The sequence below is a fragment of the Palaemon carinicauda genome, chromosome 7 (genome assembly GCF_036898095.1).
Source record: "Palaemon carinicauda isolate YSFRI2023 chromosome 7, ASM3689809v2, whole genome shotgun sequence".
Lineage (NCBI taxonomy): Eukaryota > Metazoa > Arthropoda > Malacostraca > Decapoda > Palaemonidae > Palaemon > Palaemon carinicauda.
Window position 1 is genome coordinate 41,126,766 of NC_090731.1, and position 22,946 is coordinate 41,149,711.

A 22,946-nucleotide genomic window follows, 5' to 3' on the forward strand; every position below is an offset into this window, starting at 1 on the left:
GGTAGTGCCATCCAGTGACGGACAGGATGCTGCGGGGTCATTCGCAGGAGATCGTCTGGGGTGTCTGCTTGGTCATTGAGGAGGTTCTCAAAGTGAGACCTCCACCTGGCCAGGATGCCCTCGCTGTCGGTGATGGTCGTGGCCCCATCCGCGTCCTTTAGGCTGCCCACTGATGACCGTGTGGGACCGAATATTTCTTTTGTTGCTGCATAGAAGCTGCGCAGGTCACGTTGGTCAGCGAAACTCTGTATTTCTGCAGCTTTTCTTTGCCACCAGGTGTTCTGGGCTTCACGGATACCTCTTTGGCAACCAGCTTCAGCCACCTTGTGAGCACATTTGTTAGCTGCTGTTGGTTGGTTTTCCAAAGTCAGGCGTGCTTGTCGTTTGGTTTCAATGAGAAGAGAGATGGTAGCATCATTCTCATCAAACCAATCCTGCCGTTTCTTGGTGGTGAAGCCTAGTGTTTCCTCCGCGGCACGGGCCATGGCGTTTCTGAGGGTGGTCCAGTGGTACTCGACAGTGGCCTGACCCACAGGGTCTGCGAGGTATTGTTCGCAGGCCTCCTTGTAGTTCTGTGCCACCTGTGGGTTGCGGAGCTTACTACAATCAAAGCGTTGGTGTGGTACGCTGTCAGGTGCCCTTCTGGGTGGTCGTAGGGTCGTCACGGAGAGTCGGGAGATGAGGAGTCTGTGGTCCGTCCAGCAGTCGTCCGCTCCGGGCATGGATCGGGTGATGCGGACGTCTCCTCGGTCTCTGGCTCTGGTTAGGACGTAGTCCAGGGTGTGCCAGTGTTTAGACCGTGGGTGTCTCCATGTGGTCTTTTGTCGCTTTGGTAACTGGAAGATGGTGTTGGTTACCACAAGTTGGTGTTCTGCACACAGACCCAGTAGGAGTTGGCCATTGGCGTTGCAATTTCCAATGCCATGGCAGCCGATGATTCCCTCCCACAGGCGATGGTCTTTGCCTACTCGGGCATTAAAGTCGCCAAGCACAACGAGCTTGTCATTGGCGGCCACTGCCTGGATGGTGCGGTCAAGCTGGGTGTAGAAGGCAGCTTTGTTATCATCGGTTGAGGTCATAGTCGGGGCGTAGACAGAGATCAGGGTGAGATGTCTGTCCCGCGTGATGGGGATGCGGACAGTCATCAGGCGCTCACTGATGGCCTTGGGAGCGAGGTTGTGCTGCTGCACTAGCTGGGAACGGATGGCGAAGCCGACACCGTGGATGCGAGGCTCCTCTAGGGCCTTGCCTTTCCAGAAGATGGTGTAGCCTGTTCCAGCTTCCCTGATGTTGCCCTCTTCGGGTAGTCTGGTCTCACTAAGAGCCGCCACATCAACATTGAAGCGGGCTAGCTCCTTGCAGACGAGGGCTGTACGTCGTTCCGGGCGGTTGGTGTTCGTCACGTCTTGAAGGGTGCGGGTGTTCCACGCACCTAAGGTTAATATTTTTTTTCTTGTTATTTCGACCGCATTAGTGGGATGTCCGCCAGCCGCGGTGAGCTGACCAGACAGGTTTGCCGTGTCCGATGTTTACCCCACCTTTTCTAGGGGCCTCCCCATGTGGGGTGGGCTGCGGTGTCCTCAATAGGCCAGCCCAGTCACGAGTCCAGCTGCCGAACTCTGGTGTCACGGCACCGTCACCAGAGAGCGACTGAATCTTAGACTCGCCGCCTGAGTGCAGTCGTGGGCTAAGGGCTTCCAGCTATCCAGGCCTGCCCCCTTCACCCACAGTGCTGTCGCCTCAGGACTTGCTGGTGGTGGTGATGATGATGATGGTGAGAAAGAGATGAAGAAGGGTGGAGGAAACGACAGAATGCCAGTAGCTAGGTATATTGTTTTGGGTGGTCGTGGCTTTGCAACGGCCACGCACACACACTTGGCCCACATCATTTTCACCGCGGCTCAAGACATATGAGACAGGCGGCTTCTCCGATGTTGGTTGCATCGGGCTGCCGGGTTCTTGTTATGTCAAGGCCCGCCTTGTTGCCTGCCCGACAGGCATTGCCCTCTTCCGCCGGTGCTGGGAAGCTCCGCCGTTGGGGTCTTGTTTGGTTTGATTTTGGAGTTTATAGGTAAAATCAAAAAGGAAATATGAGAAAAGGAAGAAAGTAAGCACTGTTAATAACAGACCAAACAGAGGACAACCACATGATACACACAAGAATAGAGAACTGAGCACTCGACACTCAATGGCGTAATGTTTACTTCGTGTGTCGAAATAAAATTCGGGTGTAGAGTCAAAAATTAGCTCGAATTTTACTTCGGATGTTGGAAAATTCGGATGTAGATACGTTCGTGTGTAGAGGTTCCACTGTATATGATACCCTGGAGATAGAGGAAGGTAACCTTGTGTCCTTAAGGAGATCCCTAATAATCATTTTTATTTAGGAGTTTCTATTACAGATGAGTGAAATCAAAGTTATAAGAAACCAAGTTGGGTGCAGTAAGCTAACCTTCCCAAGATGGCCCCATGCCCGCTGCCATTACCATATTGTGTGCTGTGCCTCTGGAGAAAGGGCTTGGGAATGTATAAATTGCTTTCTCTGCCTACATAGGGTTCATACTACAGCAGGTTTGAAAGAGAATTCTATTTTCTCCTTTCAAACTAGGAGCTACAATATTCCCTTCGATGATATGGAATTCAAGAACTATGCTACATTTCCTTAATCATGTTAGCATATAAAAAACCCATCCTCTAGAATTTGTTCCCAGCTTAATCCCAGAGGTTTTACCGTTGATAAACAAGACTACTCTTAACAGAGCTTTTAACATTGATAAACAAGACTGCTCTTAACAATCTTACAGAAGCAGTCTCAGATGTTGGAAATGTCTCTCGATTACAGTCTAGTAGATTCATTTGTGAACGGAATGATAGTACCAGGCTAAAACATTCCCTTCTAGACCAAAATAGTAAAGATGGATTTGGGTTCTATGAGAGCGATGTTGCTAAAAGTGGATTCCTCCTTACCTAAAATATGCATCCCCTTCTAATGGGTCAATCCAAAAGAATTTGAAGGATTTACTGAGCGTAAGGGATTTCGTGAGGTCTTTCTCCCAAAGAAATGAGAGGCTTGCACGGGCATACTCCAACTGGGAGACAGTTTCATCCATTCCAGAGTATCTTAGGACAGCAGTTTGGTGCCTGGCAAACTATCCTTAGTCTAGTGTTGGTCCTGTCTTCTATGGAAGTGGAGGCTGTTGGGTGATCTTAGATTCCCAGAGCAGCTCTAGCAATTGTTGAGCAAGCTTACTTAAGAGGCTTTACAGTACTTTGTGAAAGCAAATTTTGAGATCAAAATGCCATGATTTGGCCGAGTTTGATAGAATTCCTCTACAGCTATCCTCTATGTGAATTCCTATTCCTCAATTCTTAGTAGGTAAAGCTAAGGCTAATTCCCACACAGCTAATACTTCACTACCACAGAACTAGAGAAAAAGCTTTTGGTCCCTCCCAAGAAAGGGGAGAACCTTCAACTATAAGGCTCTGACCTTTTAACAGGACCAGCAACATTTCACAATACAACTTGTGAAGAAATCAGCATCATACCTCCAAACCAAGCTGCCCCAGTCAACAAACAACTTCTCTCGGGAGGATAGAAGGCAACAATCTCAACCTTTTCAGACAGAGCACCCCTCCCATTTTTGAGAGAGAGAGAGAGAGAGAGAGAGAGAGAGAGAGAGAGAGAGAGAGAGAGAGAGAGAGAGAGAGAGAGAGAGAGAGAGAGAGATGTGCTTGGAGGTAGCCAATAGGAGTGAGGGGTGCTGGTTTATTTCCCAGGAGTAAATGACCTCAACAATAAGCGTCTGAAGGTTGAAGTTTCCTCTGCTCAAAACCCATTAAATAAAAGTTGAATGCCTGTCAAATAGCGCCCTGGTATGTTTTTCGTCAGTTCTCCTTCTTGGTCTGCAAAAGGCAATAGCTTCAAATGAGCTTCTCTGATATCCTCGCTTCGTGATAATTGAACCTGTGCCTGTAATCGTGCACACAAATTCAGGACGTAAGGATATACTGTATCTTTTGGAGATATAAAAAGCTCGAGAATCCTTTCTGGCATGTGGGATCGGTTCTTCAGTACCGACCAAAGATCCTTACTTTCTCTGAGGCATGAAACTTTACAGGTAGGGGAGAAAAGTTAATTGGAAACATCTTAGCGTCTGGCATATCCTGTGACCCGGGATCTGAACAAAATCTGTTCCATTCCTTAGGTCAAGATCATGAGTGTGGGCTTGAGGGTATGCGCATTGGGAAACATAAGTTGTCTCCTTACTGTAGAGTGCGTGGATCCATAAAATCATGCATTCCTCTAAAACTGTATGTGCCTATGTTAGGCACGTCAGTGTGGGAGCGAATTGCTGTTGTGTATGCCATAGGTGAACACGAGACCAAAGGCTGGTCTTGATAAGTACTGACCACACTAATGTTAAGAGCACTGTTGTAGTGCATGTTATAAATGAGCACATATCTGGCTCTCGTATATCACCAAGTGTCCAAGAGTTAAAGCCAAGTTTGCATAACTGTAGATGTGCTCCCAGCAACAAACAATCATAAACATGCTGGAGAGAGAAAAGAAAAAATCAATAAGCAAACAACTCCAGCCACTGAAAGAATGTATGCTCTCACTGACGGCTGAAATCAGATTGAGTGCTCAGTGAGCAAGCACTGGGGCGGAGCTTCCCGGCAGGTACACTGTAACTACTAGCCACCTGTTTACACCTCGTTATAAAAATTCAATAACTATTCTCCAGCTTCACTTATAATCCATCTTATGTAAAACACAATGGTTTGTATTTGCGCTAAAACAATTAGTTATTCTTATATATGGCACATAACTTAAAATCTAAAATATATATCCTTCAAATCAACTTACAACATATGAATATTTTTCATGGTAGAAGATGTAGGTGGTAACATCCCATGTACACTGAGTGGCAAATTTGTTATTTTACTAGGCGCTATGAAAAGGACTTGCTTACCACTTGCTCCCTCACTTATAGCTGCCTGGAAAAGAATGCAAAATTTGTATAAACTCAATAATTAACTTTTAAAGATTCATAGCCAAATTATCATAAGAGCTTTTCCTCATTGATCTTAAAACACTCAAACAAAATGAGATTAGAGAAAAAATCATATGGTAATACACTATACACTTATTGGCAATTACCATCATCATAATGATGTTGGCTACAAGATTAGGTCTATGTAAACTACTGCAGTTAACTCAAACAACTGAGAATATCAAAATTGAATATCAGAATTTTTTTAAAGAAATGTGATTTTCTTTTTTTTTTAGATAATTTGTATTTTTCCTAACTACACAAACCTGAGTCAATTACTATAAGAGATGGATAAGAGCAAAGGCTGGAATATGGCAGTCAAACCTTTTAATCAGCAGGGAGGTAAATGCAGAAGTGTACAGTAACTTAAAGAATTCATGTCTGTACACTGTAGTAAGGAAAAATATAAATTACTTTTAAAATTTGTGGCTTGTTCCTACACAGATACAAACCATCGTCCTATAATAGGAGACTGTGGCTGGTATTATCTTTCCCCTGAAATGCCACAGCGTCTGTTCTGTACAAGAGTGAAGGTGACGATTCTTGCCATCCCCTAACCGTCTGAAAATGAATATGATGACACAAGCATTAGGTTAGGCCCATGCCATGAGTAACTGGTAATCAGGCATGAGAGAACTAACTAGTAATCAGGCACGAGAGGACTAACTGGTAATCAGGCACGAGAAAACCTATATCCCTACATAGGATATGGAGCGTTACCTGTGGCCCCGAGGGTTGCATCAAGAATGAAAACGCAATGACCGACGAGGTGGTTATTAATCACGCTAGGACCAACCACGTGGAGACCAATGATCATAGTTCTCATGATGCTCACATGATTCATGAAGGAATGCCTCGTAACTTACCCCACCACGAGCAAATATCTCTCTCTTTAGAACCGAAGTATCCCTAAGGAGAGAGAGAGAGGTTTACCTCAATTGTCCATTGGAAGGAATGGATGAAGGACGGCCATACTGACATAGCGTGCTTGATTTGGAACAACACCAAGCACTGATAGCAAAAGTGTAAGGCCCCGTATCATGTACTGAGATACCACATTGCTTCTCTCCCTCTCATAAGATAATACAGATTGGTTTAGCACCCAGGAAAAGGGGAAGGAAAGAGGGGCTGGGCCCTTCATTCCAACTGACAGTGTGTAATTGGTTCGGTATAAGATCAAGCACCGATAGCAAGAGTGTAAGACCCCGTATCACATAGTAATAGAACTTCCTGGTGTAACTTGGCTCTTAGTACCATACCATTTCTCACACTTGAGAGGGGAGAAATCACCCAGAGTCATATGTGTTTCCTGTCAATCAGTCTCCCCCAACTTTTTATATAACTTCTTAAAAGTAACAGGAAGAGGATGATGATGAACTAGAAGAAGGGAAGTGCACATTATTCTTCTTGCCAGCCTTCTTCCGGGTCAAGGTCTTGGAAACCAACGATGATGCTCCCACGGAGGATGAGACCACAGGGGACTCTTCAAAAGCCGCACCAACAAAATCAGGTGCCACACTGTTCAGCATCACCAAAAAAGAAGCAGGAATGATCTTTAGAAGTTCTGGCAGTGGTAAAAAACCTTCTCCTCTCCATGGCGTATCAGCGATGCTCATGGAAGACAAACTTCTTTAGGTTTAGGCTGTCATTGTCATTGTATAGCCTCACATAACAAGAGGATGATGCGAACATTCACAAAGATGAGATCAATAGCAGTTTGCAAATAAACCTGTCCTATTTATGCAGGTCATCCTTGTACTGTATTGTACACCTTATTAATTTTTCCAGGTTTATCCAAACACAACTGTGTCTCCACACTTATCCAATTATCTAAAATGTGAAAGCAAAAGGATTAAAACAGCTAAAATTTGAGAGGCAGTAAGAGTATGTGTATACAGTACTGCTAGTAGCTGAAGTCAAAAGGGAGAGTCTAGGAGACTGACATGAGGGCACGATCGTTTGAATTCATGTAGGAACAAAAAGTATTGCTGGTATTACAGGTGTTCTAGTAAGTACTACACATAATTATCGTCACTTATCATTTTACATATACAGCGGCAGATTAATATGAAACAATCCAACTAAACTCTTGAAAAAAATATGCAACCATTGTTACAGAATTCAGACTTCCTTTTCTAAAATAACACTGGCTATATTACCTGCATAAGCATTGCAGTCTTGTTTGATTGTGGTCTTCCAATGATCAATGATGTGGAAACTGGAGAGAAGCTTTGTTTATGATATAACTGAAGGTTATGCAGATTTTGGCTCCCAAGAGGAAATATTCCCCTAATGATGTCTTTCATAGCTATATACCTGTTATGATTAAGAAAGAAACTAAATACAGGTTGCATAAAAACATAAAACCATTTACATTATTAATAGACTTTTTCTACAGCATACAAACCATCATTCTAAATTATTTTTAATCTGTCATCTGTAATGATAAACTCTATCTGTAAGTGAGATAAATGCTAGGAGATACTGAACTGTAAGATAGTTTTGTCCCGGCACCAAATACTGTACAAACCTTTCAGCTCTTTACTATGGAAATATATTTCAGCGACATCTAAAACCAGTCAATAGACTTTTAGCGAGGTGTAGGCCTAACTACCCACCGCTAGTTAGCAGGGGTTAGGACCAACCACCCCGCTCACACACGCAGTTCCCAAAACAAGCCACTTTTTTATTTTGGCTTGCTAAAAGCAGACGTTTCATCTCTACTGTTAGCCTTATTAAACTGGCCTTTGACTTGACATTGTTTCTGCTTGTTCAGCCTCCGTTGGAGGACAAACGAGTAAAACATGTTATTTTTATTAATAAAATAAATTTTTGAATATACTTACCCGATAATCATGTAGCTGTCAACTCGGTTGCCCGACAGAATTCTATGGAGGGATACGCCAGCTATCACAATACTAGAAGGGGGTGTATTTACCAGCGCCACCTGTGGCCAGGTACTCAAGTACTTCTTGTTGACACCTCCTCAATTATTCCTCGGTCCACTGGTTCTCTATGGGGAGGAAGGGAGGGTCGATTAAATCATGATTATCGGGTAAGTATATTCAAAAATTTATTTTATTAATAAAAATAACATTTTTCAATATTAAACTTACCCGATAATCATGTAGCTGATTCACACCCAGGGGGGTGGGTGAAAACCAGTGTACAAGATTAAAGGATAGCTAAGTATCCCATATTTCATATAATCAGTTATCCACAATAACAATGAAATAATAAGTACCTGGTAAGGAAGTCGACTTGAACCGTTACTCTGCCTTTAATAAGATCGTCTTCCTTACTGAGCGCAGCGTTCCTCTTGGGAGGCTGAATCAACTCAAAGGTGCTAAAGTATACAGGGCTGCAACCCATACTAAAGGACCTCATCACAACCTTTAACCTTGGCGCTTCTCAAGAAAGAATTGACCACCCGCCAAATCAACAAGGATGTGGAAGGCTTCTTAGCCGACCGTACAACCCATAAAAAGTATTCAAGAGAAAGGTTAAAAAGTTATGGGATTATGGGAATGTAGTGGCTGAGCCCTCGCCTACTACTGCATTCGTTGCTACGAATGGACCCAGGGTGTAGCAGTACTCGTAAAGAGACTGGACATCTTTGAGATAGAATGATGCGAACACTGACTTGTTTCTCCAATAGGTTGCATCCATAACACTCTGCAGAGAACGGTTCTGTTTGAAGGCCACTGAAGTAGCCACAGCTCTCACTTCATGTGTCCTTACCTTCAGCAAAGCAAGGTCTTCTTCCTTCAGATGAGAATTTGCTTCTCTAATCAGAAGCCTGATGTAGTAAGAAACTGAGTTCTTAGACATTGGTAGAGAAGGCTTCTTGATAGCACACCATAAGGCTTCTGATTGTCCTCGTAATGGTTTTGACCTTCTTAGATAGTACTTAAGAGCTCTAACTGGGCAAAGTACTCTCTCCAGTTCGTTCCCCACCATGTTGGACAGGCTTGGGATCTCGAACGACTTAGGCCAAGGACGGGAAGGAAGCTCGTTTTTAGCCAAAAAACTGAGCTGCAAGGAACATGTAGCCGTTTCAGATGTGAAACCTATGTTCCTGCTGAAGGCGTGGATCTCACTTACTCTTTTACCTGTTGCTAAGCACACGAGGAAAAGAGTTTTTAATGTGAGGTCCTTAAAAGAGGCTGATTGGAGCGGTTCAAATCCTGATGACATTAGGAACCTTAGGACCACGTCTAGATTCCAGCCTGGAGTGGACAACCGACGTTCCTTTGAGGTCTCAAAAGACCTAAGGAGGTCCTGTAGATCTTTGTTGGAGGAAAGATCCAAGCCTCTGTGGCGGAAAACCGCTGCCAACAAACTTCTGTAACCCTTGATCGTAGGAGCTGATAGGGATCTTACGTTCCTTAGATGTAACAGGAAGTCAGCAATCTGGGTTACATTGGTACTGGTTGAGGAAAACTGCATTGGCCTTGCACCAGCTTCGGAAGACTTCCCATTAAGACTGATAGACTCTGAGAGTGGATGTCGTCCTTGCTCTGGCAATCGCTCTGGCTGCCTCCTTCGAAAAGCCTCTAGCTCTTGAGAGTCTTTCGATAGTCTGAAGGCAGTCAGACGAAGAGCGTGGAGGTTGGGTGTACCTTCTTTACGTGAGGTTGACGCAGAAGGTCCACTCTAGGAGGAAGAGTCCTGGGAACGTCGACCAGCCATTGCAGTACCTCAGTGAACCATTCTCTCGCGGGCCAGAGGGGAGCAACCAACGTCAGCCGTGTCCCTTTGTGAGAGGCGAACTTCTGAAGTACCCTGTTGACAATCTTGAACGGCGGGAATGCATACAGGTTGAGATGGGACCAATCCAGCAGAAAGGCATCCACGCGAACTGCTGCTGGGTCTGGAATCGGAGAACAATACAAGAGGAGCCTCTTGGTCATCGAGGTAGCGAATAGATCTATGGTTGGCTGACCCCACAGGGCCCAAAGTCTGCTGCAAACATTCTTGTGAAGGGTCCACTCTGTGGGGAAGACCTGACCCTTCCGGCTGAGGCGATCTGCCATGACATTCATATCGCCCTGAATGAGCCTCGTTACCAGCGTGAGCTTTCGATCTTTTGACCAAATGAGGAGGTCCCTTGCGATCTCGAACAACTTCCTCGAATGAGTCCCTCCCTGCTTGGAGATGTAAGCCAAGGCTGTGGTGTAGTCGGAGTTCACCTCCACCACCTTGTTAAGCTGGAGGGACTTGAAGTTTATCAAGGCCAAATGAACTGCCAACAACTCCTTGCAATAGATGTGAAGTGTCCTTTGCTCCTGATTCCATGTTCCCGAGCATTCCTGTCCGTCCAGTGTCGCACCCCAGCCCGTGTCCGATGCGTCCGAGAAGAGACGGTGGTCGGAGGTCTGAACAGCCAAAGGTAGACCTTCCTTGAGAAGAATGCTGTTCTTCCACCACGTTAGAGAAGACCTCATCTCTTCGGAAACAGGAACTGAGCCCGTCTCTAGCGTCATGTCCTTTATCCAGTGAGCAGCTAGATGATACTGAAGGGGGGGGAGGTGGAGTCTCCCTAACTCGATGAACAGGGCCAGCGATGAAAGTGTCCCTGTTAGACTCATCCACTGCCTGACTAAGCATCGGTTCCTTCTCAGCATGCTCTGGATGCATTCTAGGGCTTGGAAGATCCTTTGGGGCCGACGGACAAGTCCGAAAAGCTCGACTCTGAAGATCCATACCCAAGGAGACAATGGTCTGGGATGGAACGAGCTGAGACTCCTCAAAATTGACCAGGAGGCCCAGTTCCTTGGTCAGATCCATAGTCCATTTGAAAATCTCCAGACAGCGACGACTTGAGGGAGCTCTTAAAAGCCAGTCGTCTGACGGAGCCGGACACAAGATCATGATACTGCTGCACAGTCTGTAAACCGTCAATCATGGGCAAGCGAGGAAGTACAGTGACAACCCGAATCTGTCTAGACTGTCTGGGTCGTACAGACAACTCCTTAACGGGTTGCTGAGGTTGCCGCACTGCGTCACAACAAGTCCCTTCTGTTGGTTGTTGAACGTCTTCCCCGTGACACATTGACTCCGTAAACAAAAAATCCTCTAACAAGGACTAAGCTTGGACTGCATGTCATGCAACACAGCTCAAGGTCTATGGGAGCAGGTGTGGAAACAGACGGGATTAGCGGCTGAAGTGTAACCATTACCTTCCCTGTAAGCATGTTATGCTTAAATAAAAGTCCATAAGAGGTTATGCAGCTAAAGGCTCCCTCCAAATGACAGAGTCCTCAAGGGAATATCAGAAGGAGGGAGAAAAGAACTTTCTCATCTACAGGGACCTTATCCTAGAAAAGCTAAGTTCTCTGAGTGAGGGTTCACTGGTGCAAAGCAGCAGACTAGAAGGCAACGTTATGAAACTGCTTGACAGTCTAGTGAGTTGGCAACAACCCAAGATGTGTTGAGAAGCATGCGGTAAGGTATGCAGAGCATGATGTATGCAGAGTATGCTGTATGCAGAGCATGCTGTATGTAGAGCATGTTGTATGCAGAGCATGCTGAATGCAGAGCATGCTGTATGCAGAGCATGTTGTTGAAAGGAAAGCAGAGCGTGTGCATGGCGTTTAACATTTCTCAGAAATTCCATGACCAGTGCTAGAGTGCTTTATGCATGCTTGCATGGGGTTTAAACCATGGTATGCTGAACAGCAGAGTCAGAACGAGCTGGAACAACAATAGTGTGGTTTCCTCTTCAAGACTCCGATGAGGGAACACCTGAGGCTCAGTCTGCAAAGGCTGAATAAAAGACAAGCAGAAGGAAGGCGCATGGGTGGAGGAGGCTGACTCCTAGCATGAGTGGTTGAACCCAAGGGTTGCGCTTGCTGAGCGGTTGGCGGAAGCGGAGTAGCAAGTTCCAGTTCCTGTGGTGTGAGCGGAGCGCGATGAGGAAGAGGCTGCGCAGAACAAGGTAAATGTCTCGCAAGCTGAGGCTCCTGAGGCGCAAGGCTAAGGTGTTGTGGTGCTTGCCTTATGGAGGGTTGAGCTCGCTGCAGCAAGAGCTGAGGAAACTGACTCATGGACGGGAGAGGTTGTTGTACCTCAACCGAGTGTTGCATCACTGGTGGAGCAGCAAGTGGAGGCGGAGGAAGAGAGGTATAATCCTCTTGATCCCAATGTAAAGGTTGCCTTAAGAAAGGCGGAGGCTGAACACCACAGGGAACAGCAAACTCAGCACGTGTCTCAACATCGTACGCCTGGCAGGTGGAACTGCTGGCAGGTGGTACTGCGATCAGGCGGAGCGAGTGTAGGTGGAGGGAGTGTAGGCGGAGGCGGAGGAGCAACACTCTCAGCCCGACACTCACGCATCAAGTCCGAAAGCTGTGCTTGCATGGACTGTAGTAGAGTCCACAACATCATACGCCTGGCAGATGGTACTGTGATCAGGCGGAGCGAGTGTAGGAGGAGGGAGTGTAGGCGGAGGCGGAGGAGCAACACTCTCAGCCCGACACTCACTCATCAAGTCCGAAAGCTGTGCTTGCATGGACTGTAGTAGAGTCCACAACATCGTACGCCTGGCAGATGGTACTGTGATCAGGCGGAGCGAGTGTAGGAGGAGGGAGTGTAGGCGGAGGCGGAGGAGCAACACTCTCAGCCCGACACTCACTCATCAAGTCCGAAAGCTGTGCTTGCATGGACTGTAGTAGAGTTCACAACATCGTACGCCTGGCATATGGTGCTGCAACCAGGCGGAGCAGGTGCAGGCTGGGCGAGCACAGGCGGAGCAGGTGCAGGCTGGGCGAGCACAGGCGGAGCAGGTGCAGGCTGGGCGAGCACAGGCGGAGCGAGAACAGGTGGAGGGAGTGTAGGCGGAGGAGGAGGTGCAACACTCTCAGCCCGACACTCACGCATCAAGACCGAAAGTTGTGACTGTATGGATGCATTCGGGTTGTGAACTTTAACTTCGTACGTCTGGCATAGGTCTGGACTTAACGTTTAAGAAGTCTTGAGACCTGAGACCAGCGTTACTCTGCTTTTATTTTCTCCCCTAATCTCTTCTGCAGACGAGCAAAATAAGGGCTCAATCGTCTGCGGGTGGGAGTGACGGTCTCGGTAAGACACGCCCACAACCACCGAGAATACTTCTGTGCGCCGATCAAGGCCTGCTGAACCCTTATGCCCTTCGACATTGCTTCTCCCCTGGGCTTGGGAGCTTGCAAGAGGTCCCGGACTGGGAGGACGACTGGCGCGCACAAAAGTACCCTCACGCACTAATCACTTATCACTTTGATTTCTGTTTGCACTTATTTCACTGAACTCGAAACTTTAAGTGGTTTGTACCTGAAATACGCAATTCTATCCTTTCTCAAAGTTAGTAATTGCGAAAACAGAATTACAATGTAACAGAAAAATCTAATAAAAGATAATTCAGTGGTTGGAAAGAGACTAAACACTAGATCACTCTAGAAACGTTTAGTTTCTTCCCCTAAAGAGACTAGGGAGAAGAGCAAAAAAAAAAACGATAACGACGTTACTCGTACGCCTGGCAGGCTTGAATGAAACGTTTATCCTCTTTCTCCCTCCGTCTCTATCTCTCTCTCTCTCTCTCTCTCTCTCTCTCTCTTGCTTAGAACCTGAGAGAAGAGCCCAATCATATATATCGTTAAAACATATTATTGTTAAAGGAAAAAAAAAACTGAAAAGTTCCTTTATTAGGATCAAAACCATTAAGTTTAAGAAAGAATAAACAAAACGCTAGACACGGTTACTCTTACTGCAACGTGAACGATAGAGTGCAAGTTGAACGTTCTGAACGTCAACAACTGCAGAGACAAAACAAAACGTTAGTTCAGCTTTGAAAACAGTACGAGACTGTCAAAGAAAATCTTTCAAACTCTGTGGCGGAAATAGCATAATATGTTAACAGGTAAAACCGAAATGACGGGCTCAAAGTTTATTAACTTCGGTAAAAGACCGCCTACTATTAGGAAGGTCGAATATAAACAAATATAAAAATTAATTTTAATGAGTTTATAATAAAAGGAAGTTAATCGAAGAGGCCTATAAGAGGCGGAGAGATATAAAATAAATCTATAACTTTTGTTAAGCAAAATTAAGAAAGAGAGTCTATACTCTCTTAGACACCAACACTTCCGTCTAAGGGAAGGGTCGGCCATTGAAAAGTGAACGAGAGTTCATACTCTCTCGTCACCAAAATTAATCAAATTAATTCCAAAAGCTAACTAAGCTAATATAGAAGTTTCCAGTAAAGCGACAGCCGAAATCAAAGAGAAATACTTCACCAAAGTCGTGAAAATACTCCAAGAACATAAGCGTATCCCAGAACGTCTTGCCGGAAGCACGACAGAGGAATAATTGAGGAGGTGTCAACAAGAAGTACTTGAGTACCTGGCCACAGGTGGCGCTGGTAAATACACCCCCTTCTAGTATTGTGATAGCTGGCGTATCCCTCCATAGAATTCTGTCGGGCAACGGAGTTGACAGCTACATGATTATCGGGTAAGTTTAATATTGAAAAAATGATTAACTGACGGGACTTCCCATAGGTGCGGACACAGTCGCTTCTAACGAAGCAGCGGCGCCCTCCACCGGGGGAGTTTCTCTCTTTTTCTCTCATTACCGCTTGCGGCAACTCCTATCTTCCTTAAGGTATCCTCGTTTAAAAGAATATTTTTCGAAAGTACTTTAGTTTATTTCATGGATTCTTCTGATCAAAAAAATGTTTTTGAGAGTACTTCAGTGTATTTCATGGATTCTTCTGATCAACTCTTTTTGTCAAAGCAGGTTTGCGTCACCCTCTATATGCTCTCAAACCAATTTTCCATGATTGGTGAGATTTCACCACCAGACACTTCACGCACCTCTGGACTCCTCTCTCTACCCGGCCCTGAGGCTGTCCATGGCACTGGCAACCCCCACCCAATCCTACATCGCTGCCATTAGGTGCTGACAAGGGTAATCATGAGAAACTAGAGCGTTGGCATGTTAATTATTACCATTCCAGCATCTTTACCGTGTGAACATCAGAAGCTCCCGATGATGCTTAGCTCTCCGATGTGCCTCACGGTAAATCCCGATGCTACACCAGTTGTCCACCACACTCCCATTCCGATACCCATCCACTGGCAGCAGGATGTCAAGGCAGGCCTTGACTAAGATGTACACCTTGGAGTTATTGAACAGGTCCCCGCTGGCCCTCCCATTAGCTGGTGTCACATAATAGTGGCTTGCGGAGTGTGGATTTTCAGGCACTCAACTGCCACGCTGATCGTGAGCCCCAGTACACCCAATCACCGTTTCATCAAGCACGTACTGTACCACCTCACATCTACAAGACCATCTTTGACGCATAGAATGGTTACCATAATATCTTGCATGTCGTGATTGTTACCTGATCACATTTATAATACCGTGGGGCAGTTGTGGCCATGCAACATCCCAGACATTCGTAGTTGGTGGTCAACCAAGCATCTTACATATTTGCCTCAGCCAATGAATAGGCCTACTTCCCTTCCGTGATCTCCTAAAACCTGGTACACCTGGACTGACCACTTTGACCACCTGTTCGAGGAAATAAAGTTATTGATCGTTGACGAGATACACAAAGGGGTCAAAATCTACGACAAAGCCTGACCAACTTGCCTTGTCAGTGACTGGAACAAGGGGGTTATCGGTTTCTGGCTCTTCTAAAAACTGTCTTGAAGAAAATTAGTTTTACTGTATACATGAGGTTGTAGCTTAGCTAGTAATGATAATAAGGTGCCTTTGTAGATCAGCGGCCAGTTCCTCCAGCACGCAGAAAAAACGGGAATTTTTCTTCCCAGTTTCTAGTCATTCGTAAGACGTTTTTCTGCAAAGCCTCTACACAAGAACCCACCTAACTTAAACCTATCCTACAAGCCGTGTCCTTAAGCTAGTAATGATAATAAGGTGCCTTTGTAGATCAGCGGCCAGTTCCTCCAGCATGCAGAGAAAACGGGAATTTTTTTCCCCAGTACAAGCCGTGTCCTTAAGCTAGTAATGATAATAAGGTGCCTTTGTAGATCAGCGGCCAGTTCCTCCACCCATGCAAAGAAAACGGGAATTTTTCTTCCAAGTTTCTTGTGGTTCATAAGACGTTTTTCTGCAAAGCCTCTACATGAGAGCACCGCCTAATTTAAACTTCCCCATATAACTTATCCTACAAGCCGTGTCCTAACCTAACAGGGGGTGTGGTAAACCCCTTACTGCCGTATTCTTTGCTGGCTGCTATCATACATACACCCCGGTAATAATAATATTAATAATGATAATAATAATATTAAAAATAATAATAATACCAGTGACAGTAGAGGATATTCAAATTATAATGCAGCCTATATTAACACACAAGAGTAATAAAAGAAATACAAATAAAAATAATAACAAAAACAATGATAATAATGATATACCCTTATAATATGTAAAAAAGGGGCATTATTAGTATTATTATTACTTGCTAAGCTACAACCCTAGTTGGAAAAGCAGAATGCTATAAGCCCAAGGGCTCCAACAGGGAAAATAGCCCAGTGAGGAAAGGATATAAGGAAACTACAAGAGAAGTAAATATCAACAAAAATAAAATACTCTCAAGAATAGCTAGAACACCAAACTAAATCTTTCACATATAAGCTATAAGGGCTTTTAAAAGTCACTTGAATATATAAATATAATCCAATGAATCTAGTACAGACCGTAAAGGTAAAATCTGAGCTTAACCTTGATCCTCTTAGGAATGACCATTTAGGGGTTCCACTATAAGTACTGTCAGCAACCAGTTATTATTCATACAGATACTTACTTTTATTATTAACAAACTATTCGTCAACAACTTTAATGAATAATGATGAATGATTTATCACAAGACGAGAAAAACTGAAACTTACACATTCCGTCCTGGTTGAATTTTGCGGTGTTGCGACTTGTGGGCATTCGAGTCTATCCCCTTAAAGATAGGTGCAAAGCTTCTTAACTTATTCTTATTATTGTAATTAATCCTATTTTACCTGTGCCATATACAAATTAATAATGAATTTCTCAATCTTTACTTTCATTCTACTCTACTTTGAAATCAGATAGGATAACACCTTACTATCATCAGTTTTTGGCAACGTAGTGTGCTCAGTATGGATTTTAAAAATCCTTGGTTCATGTGCATTGCCCTTCTTATAAATGCAACCAGATACCTATACCTATGTCTAGTTTCATTGGCTGTCCTAATTTTGGGATATATATATATATATATATATATATATATATATATATATATATATATATATATATATATATATATATATATATATATATATATATATATATATATATATATATATATATATATATATATATATATATATATATATATATATCATTAAAAGCTAGTTGAAAAGCAAGATACTACAATTATGCCCAAGGGTGCCAACAGGGAAAATGGCCCAGTGAGGAAAGGAAATAAGGAAATAAATAAGCTGCATGAGAAGAATAAACAATCAAAATAAAACAACATATCCTTATGTTCCATATAGGGTCCTATATATATATATATATATATATATATATATATATATATATATATATATATATATATATATATATATATATATATATATATATATATATATATATATATATATATATATATTGGGCTCAAGCCATGGCGTCCTGATGGAAGGTTCCTTTTTGGTAGCTTCCTTGGGTATATAACTACTAAGATATTCCCAGAGAATTTAACCACAGGTTATCACAGAATTCTAACTTCTGGAGCGAGTATCCTAAAGGTTTCCCTTTAAGACATCGTATATCAACAGGGTACGCATGTATTAACGCGCCACATAGCTATCTGCACCCCATACAGAGTTAACACTTCAATATAGAGGGACAGAGAATAGCTGGGGAGCTATTCCACAGCTAATCTCGTCCGTGGCTACTTTTGGTACTCGAGACATAAACAAACGGGCGCCATTGCTAAATGACATCACGTCCGTCCCCATCCTTCATTTAGTAGCTTGCCTTACTAGTCGGACTTTTCCCTGTGTGATCTTTATCAACTTGCATCTTAGCCATGTCTCTACCCTCGGCCTCGCCTTCTTCTGGAAAGTTGAGTACAAGGATCCAGTATTGTTTAAATAAGCTCTGACCGTAAAGTAACTTTTACTTTTCGAGATATTTGATGTTTTGTGGCAGAGCTGTGCCTCAACCGGACCGGCCATTTTATGGCGTGGCTGTTGTTTTACATGCCTTATTTAGATAGCCTCAACAGCGTTTTCCGGCCTCATTAACTAATCGATACCATTAGTTATTTAGTCTTCATAGCTAGGAACTTTTATATCGTGTTTTGACGCTTTATTATCTGTCATCAACTGACCTCATACTAGGTGGCTAGTATAGCCCTGGCCAGAGCGCCTATATCAGTGTTCATGCATGATATTTATCAGTGATCCTAGGTTTATTTATGAAGATAGTGGCATTATTTTACAATACTATTGACTGTGATGCAAGTGTTTTCGCCTTCAGGGACCATATAAGGGACAGGTTAGATAGTGTGTCTTTCTAACCTAACCTACAAGTAGGACCCCTATATGCTTCCTTCATCTCCTGCCTTAGAGCATCCCCTCTGTGTAGCCTTGCTCCCCCTACCACGTAAGGGGATCAAGCTCATATCAGAGTATTTTATCGCTTCTCTGTCCTCCCTAAGGGAATGATCCCCCCTTAGGGTTGCGTCCGAGAATGAGGAACGGCTAGTCCTTCCTCTATTGCTGGGGCTAGGTCTCCGACCTTCCCTGCAATAGCGATACGCCTTCTATCCTTCCTAGTTCAGGGTGTAACATCCCTGCTCTAGGTTAGGTTTTGGAGGGGTTAGTTCTGTACCTTGCTGAAACGATACCCATGCACCGTTTTCAGACAGGCTGCCTTACTTTAGGTTAGGGAGTGTCCTCCCTTCCTTGGTGGCCACTCTGGTACAGAACCTCCTCCACAGAAGACCCTTCTCTTCTCCCCTCCCCACCTATCTCTTGTATGGCCTAGCCTATACTTAGGTTAGTCTATACCCATCTGTCCCCTGTCCTACAACTCCTCCTTAGGGTGGAGTGATAGGGCTACCTTGAGCTCCTGTGTGCAGTCTGCTCTGGTACATATACCCTTCATAGTGTCCTATGGGGTTAACCACTGGATGCATTCTGTCTACAGGGGTTCTCCCCCCTCTTGGGTGTTCCCTGCCCTCCCTTGGGCTCCCTTAGCTCCCGGTCCTCTGCGGCCCCTGCTTCTGGGTGATAGGGCTAGCCTCTATCATGGGTACACCCACTCAGGTGGGATGCCTTGGGGTCCGTGGCCGGACCCCTACATCCTCCCCTTCTGTCTCTTTCACTAGCCTGGTGCCGGTCCCTTGCCGCCTCTACTGTCGGTGATACCCACCTCCTACCTTGGTGACTTACCCCTTGCCCTCTGGGCCGTCAGTCCTACGTGTGCCGGGGGACTGCCGCCTGCCACCGGCGCCTAGCCGATGGCCTTCCCTCTTTCCTCATAGCTTCAGTCGTCCGTCCACCGGCCGGCCCCCGGAGTGCCGGCATCCGCTGCCGGCAGTCCGGTTCTGCTATAACCATCCTTGTTCCTGTCACCAATCCGGCAACCTCCGGCTGCCGGAGCCGCCGCTCCCCGCCGGCGGCCGCCACCCTGGTATTACTCTTGACTTCTATATTGTCTTCCCTAATGCCAGAAACTCTGCTGGAGCGGCCTCCGGCGTTCCGGCGGTCTGCCGGAGCCTTCCGGAGGCGTCAAGCGACTTGCACCCCCTTCTATTAGCTATCATCTGATGTTGATAGCCCTACATCGCAACCAGATGGTTTGATTACATAATGGATAGGTATTGCCTTACCGTTCCATTAGTATCCATGCTGTCTTCTTGCATATCACAGATTTCCAGCATGCTACGTGTATCTTAGCATGGCCGGTTACCGGAAACCGTTACCCTATGGGATCTTCTACGTTCCCAATCCTTGGGTCTGAGGGGCCTCAGTCCCAGTTCTATATCATTGGCAATCCCCACTAGAATTCCCACTGCCTTCACGGCATGCTATGCTGAATTCTGCCCTGTGTCCTCGGTCACAACAAATTGCCTACGGATAAGGTTACGGTAACCGGCTGGGCGGGTTACACGGAGGATGTGTCTATCTCCTTCTTTTCCGCTCACTCTCTGAACGTCACAGTATTTCTACCACTGAATATTAGGTTAAAGATTAATCACTTAATACTTAACCTTAAAATAGAAGTCATCCTTATGACTCCCCCATACTCATGTCCTCTTTCTCTTACAGGAGGAGTACGTGAAGTGCGACCATGGCTTCTGTGGAGTGAAGCGCCCGCACTTTTATGGGCACACGGCGTGTAGGGCTCACGCCCCTTGTGCAAACAAAAAAGGTGATCTGAAGTTCTGGGACCCACTGAACTGTACGGTCTACCAGGAACGCCTGGTCGAGGCGTTCAATAACCCTCCCTCAGCGGAGGTTAGGGACGCATCTCAAGAGAAGCTACGCAAATGGGTGCGGGGCTTCCAGAAGAACGCCACTGGACCGTACCTTGCCACCGAAGACTTGAGGGCCTTACTGTTCCCAAAGGTATCCTCAGACTCTGTGGTCCCCAAGGATCAGATCCCCATCGTCCAGATCACGGTGGAACCCGATGTTGTCATGGCTCAGTCCATGCACGAGTGTCGCCTGGATACCGACAACGCGGAATGTATGTCGGAAGTGTCGGAGACAACGGAGAGGAACCTCATGGCCGAAGAATTGGACTTTGAGTAGGACCAAGTGGAATACGCTGGGTCGGAGCAAGAGGTCGCTCCGCCTTCCACCACCACCCCAACTCCTACACCGACGGAAGTATCACTCCCGTCTACCTCCGCCACCCCGGACCCCATCCCAACCAGCGCCCAGGAGATGTTTCGGACGCTCGAAGCCATCATGGACAAGAAACTCCGTGAGACACACGAATACATCAGGACCATGGGAAGTTCCAAGGAGCCGAAAAGGAATTCGGTTAAGGACCTCCCTGCATGCTCGCACGCCAACCCCTGGAGGTATGCCGAGCATATGCCGATCGCAACGGGCAGGATCTTCATCAGTGAGAAGGTCGGCTCGGTTGTCCTGGAAGAAGTGGAATTCTTCCCAAGTTTTGAGGCTTACCCGGACTGTTACGTCCGGCTTCGATCCGAACCTGCCTCTAAAGAAGAGACCGAACCTAAGGAGGTGATAGTGTTCGATCTCCCGAAGGCCCAGGCTATGATGGCCAACACCCTTAAAAGTAGGGGTTTTACCTGCTCAAAGCTTCCGGCGTTGAGCAAGAAGCACCCTACCTACGTCGCACCTGATGATGCGATCCTCCCCTTCATGGAAAAGGCCTTCGCAGCGGTACACAGGGCAGTGGAAGAAGGGAAACCTTGCCCTGCACTGGAGGAGTGCAGACCCTTCTCCCTGGTCACTCCCCCCGATGCTCGACACTGGAAGGATGTCCAACATACCTTACTGGTGGGAAAACTAGATCCTGACGTTGCTGGACGTCAGTTTAATGGAAACCTCCCGAAACTTAATGACCACCTCCTTCGTCGGGAACAAGATACGAAAGAAAGGCTTGCCGCATCCATGTCCCTCCAGGTCCAGCTTGACGTCATGGCCGGTGACACTAGAGTCCCCGACCACTACATGGTGCTCGCCAAGACGCATCTGGCGACTGTAGTCAAGGACTTACACAGCTTCATGAAGGCTCGGAGAGCCTGTCGTGAATTCGTGTTCTCAAGTGCCACAGTGAGACACGAACCCCGGAGGCTGATTTCCTCCAACATCTGGGGTAAGCACCTCTTTCCCTCTGATCTGGTGAAAGAGATTACCGACAAGGCCGCCATGGAGAACAGGAACCTTCTCCACAAGTGGGGCATGTCGAAGAAAAGGAAATCCTCTCAGGACGACGGCCCTCAACCTAAGAGGAGATCCTCCAAGCCGAAACCTCAACAACGTCAACAGAGACGGCAGTTTCCGGGACCCGCTACTCCCCAAGTGGCTGCTCAGCCACAACAGACCTTTCAGCTGGTCACCCAACCGGTCTTGCCCCAATCACCGGTTTTCACCCCTGCCTTTGAGCAACAGACGACTACCTTTCGTCCCAAAGGTTGAGGCTCAAGCAGAGGTGCAGGCAAGAGATGCATCTCGCCGTCCCTCCAGAGGCAGAGGAGGAAAGGGAGCTAGCGGCCGAGGTGGTACACCCTCGGGACACCAGAAGCAATGAAGTGCTTCCGGTGGGAGGAAGACTCCGCCAATTCCAGGATCATCGGACCTTCGATCCCTGGGCACACAGCATCGTCGACAAGGGTCTAGGCTGGAGTTGGACTCAACCACCCCCAACCTTCCAGCAATTCTTCCAACAATCTCCCCCCCTTCTGGAAGAATATGTCCTAGATCTCTTGAACAAGAAGGTGATTAGGAGGGTAAAGTCAACCAGGTTCCAAGGGAGACTGTTTTGCGTCCCCAAGAAGGACTCCGACAATCTCAGAGTCATTCTAGACTTATACCCCCTCAACAAGTTCATAGCGAACAACAAGTTCAAGATGCTGACTCTTCATCAGATAAGGACCCCTCTGCCTCAGGGTTCCTACACGGTCTCCATAGACCTGGCGGATGCCTATTGGTACATTCCAATGAACCACCACGCTTCCTCCTACCTAGGATTTCGACTCCAAAGGGAAAAGCTACGCCTTCAGGGCCATGCCCTTCGGCCTCAACGTGGCCCCTCGGATCTTCACAAAGCTGGCAGATGCCATCGTTCAACAGCTGCGCCTCTGAGACGTCCAGATGATGGCCTACCTCGACGACTGGCTAGCCTGGGCTCCATTGCCCGAGG

At 46.0% G+C, this 22,946-nt stretch overlaps 1 protein-coding gene across 5 annotated transcripts in view; it reads right to left on the minus strand.

Moving 5' to 3' along the window:
* The window catches only part of LOC137643560 (uncharacterized), an 81,800-nt gene extending 64,627 nt beyond the window's left edge, over positions 1–17,173 (minus strand). For 2 of the 5 annotated variants that reach the window (XM_068376294.1, XM_068376290.1), the window contains exons 1-3: positions 16,864–16,999; positions 7,214–7,370; positions 4,868–4,998 (exon numbers count right to left, since the gene is read on the minus strand). In XM_068376294.1, the coding sequence (XP_068232395.1) occupies positions 4,868–4,998; positions 7,214–7,360 (278 nt within the window). In that variant the 5' untranslated portion in view covers positions 7,361–7,370; positions 16,864–16,999. Of the gene's footprint in view, positions 1–4,867; positions 4,999–7,213; positions 7,371–16,756; positions 17,001–17,154 lie in introns of those variants that run through there. The other 3 variants (XM_068376293.1, XM_068376291.1, XM_068376292.1) reach the window with 3 other exon arrangements.
* Positions 17,174–22,946: the final 5,773 nt, after the last annotated feature.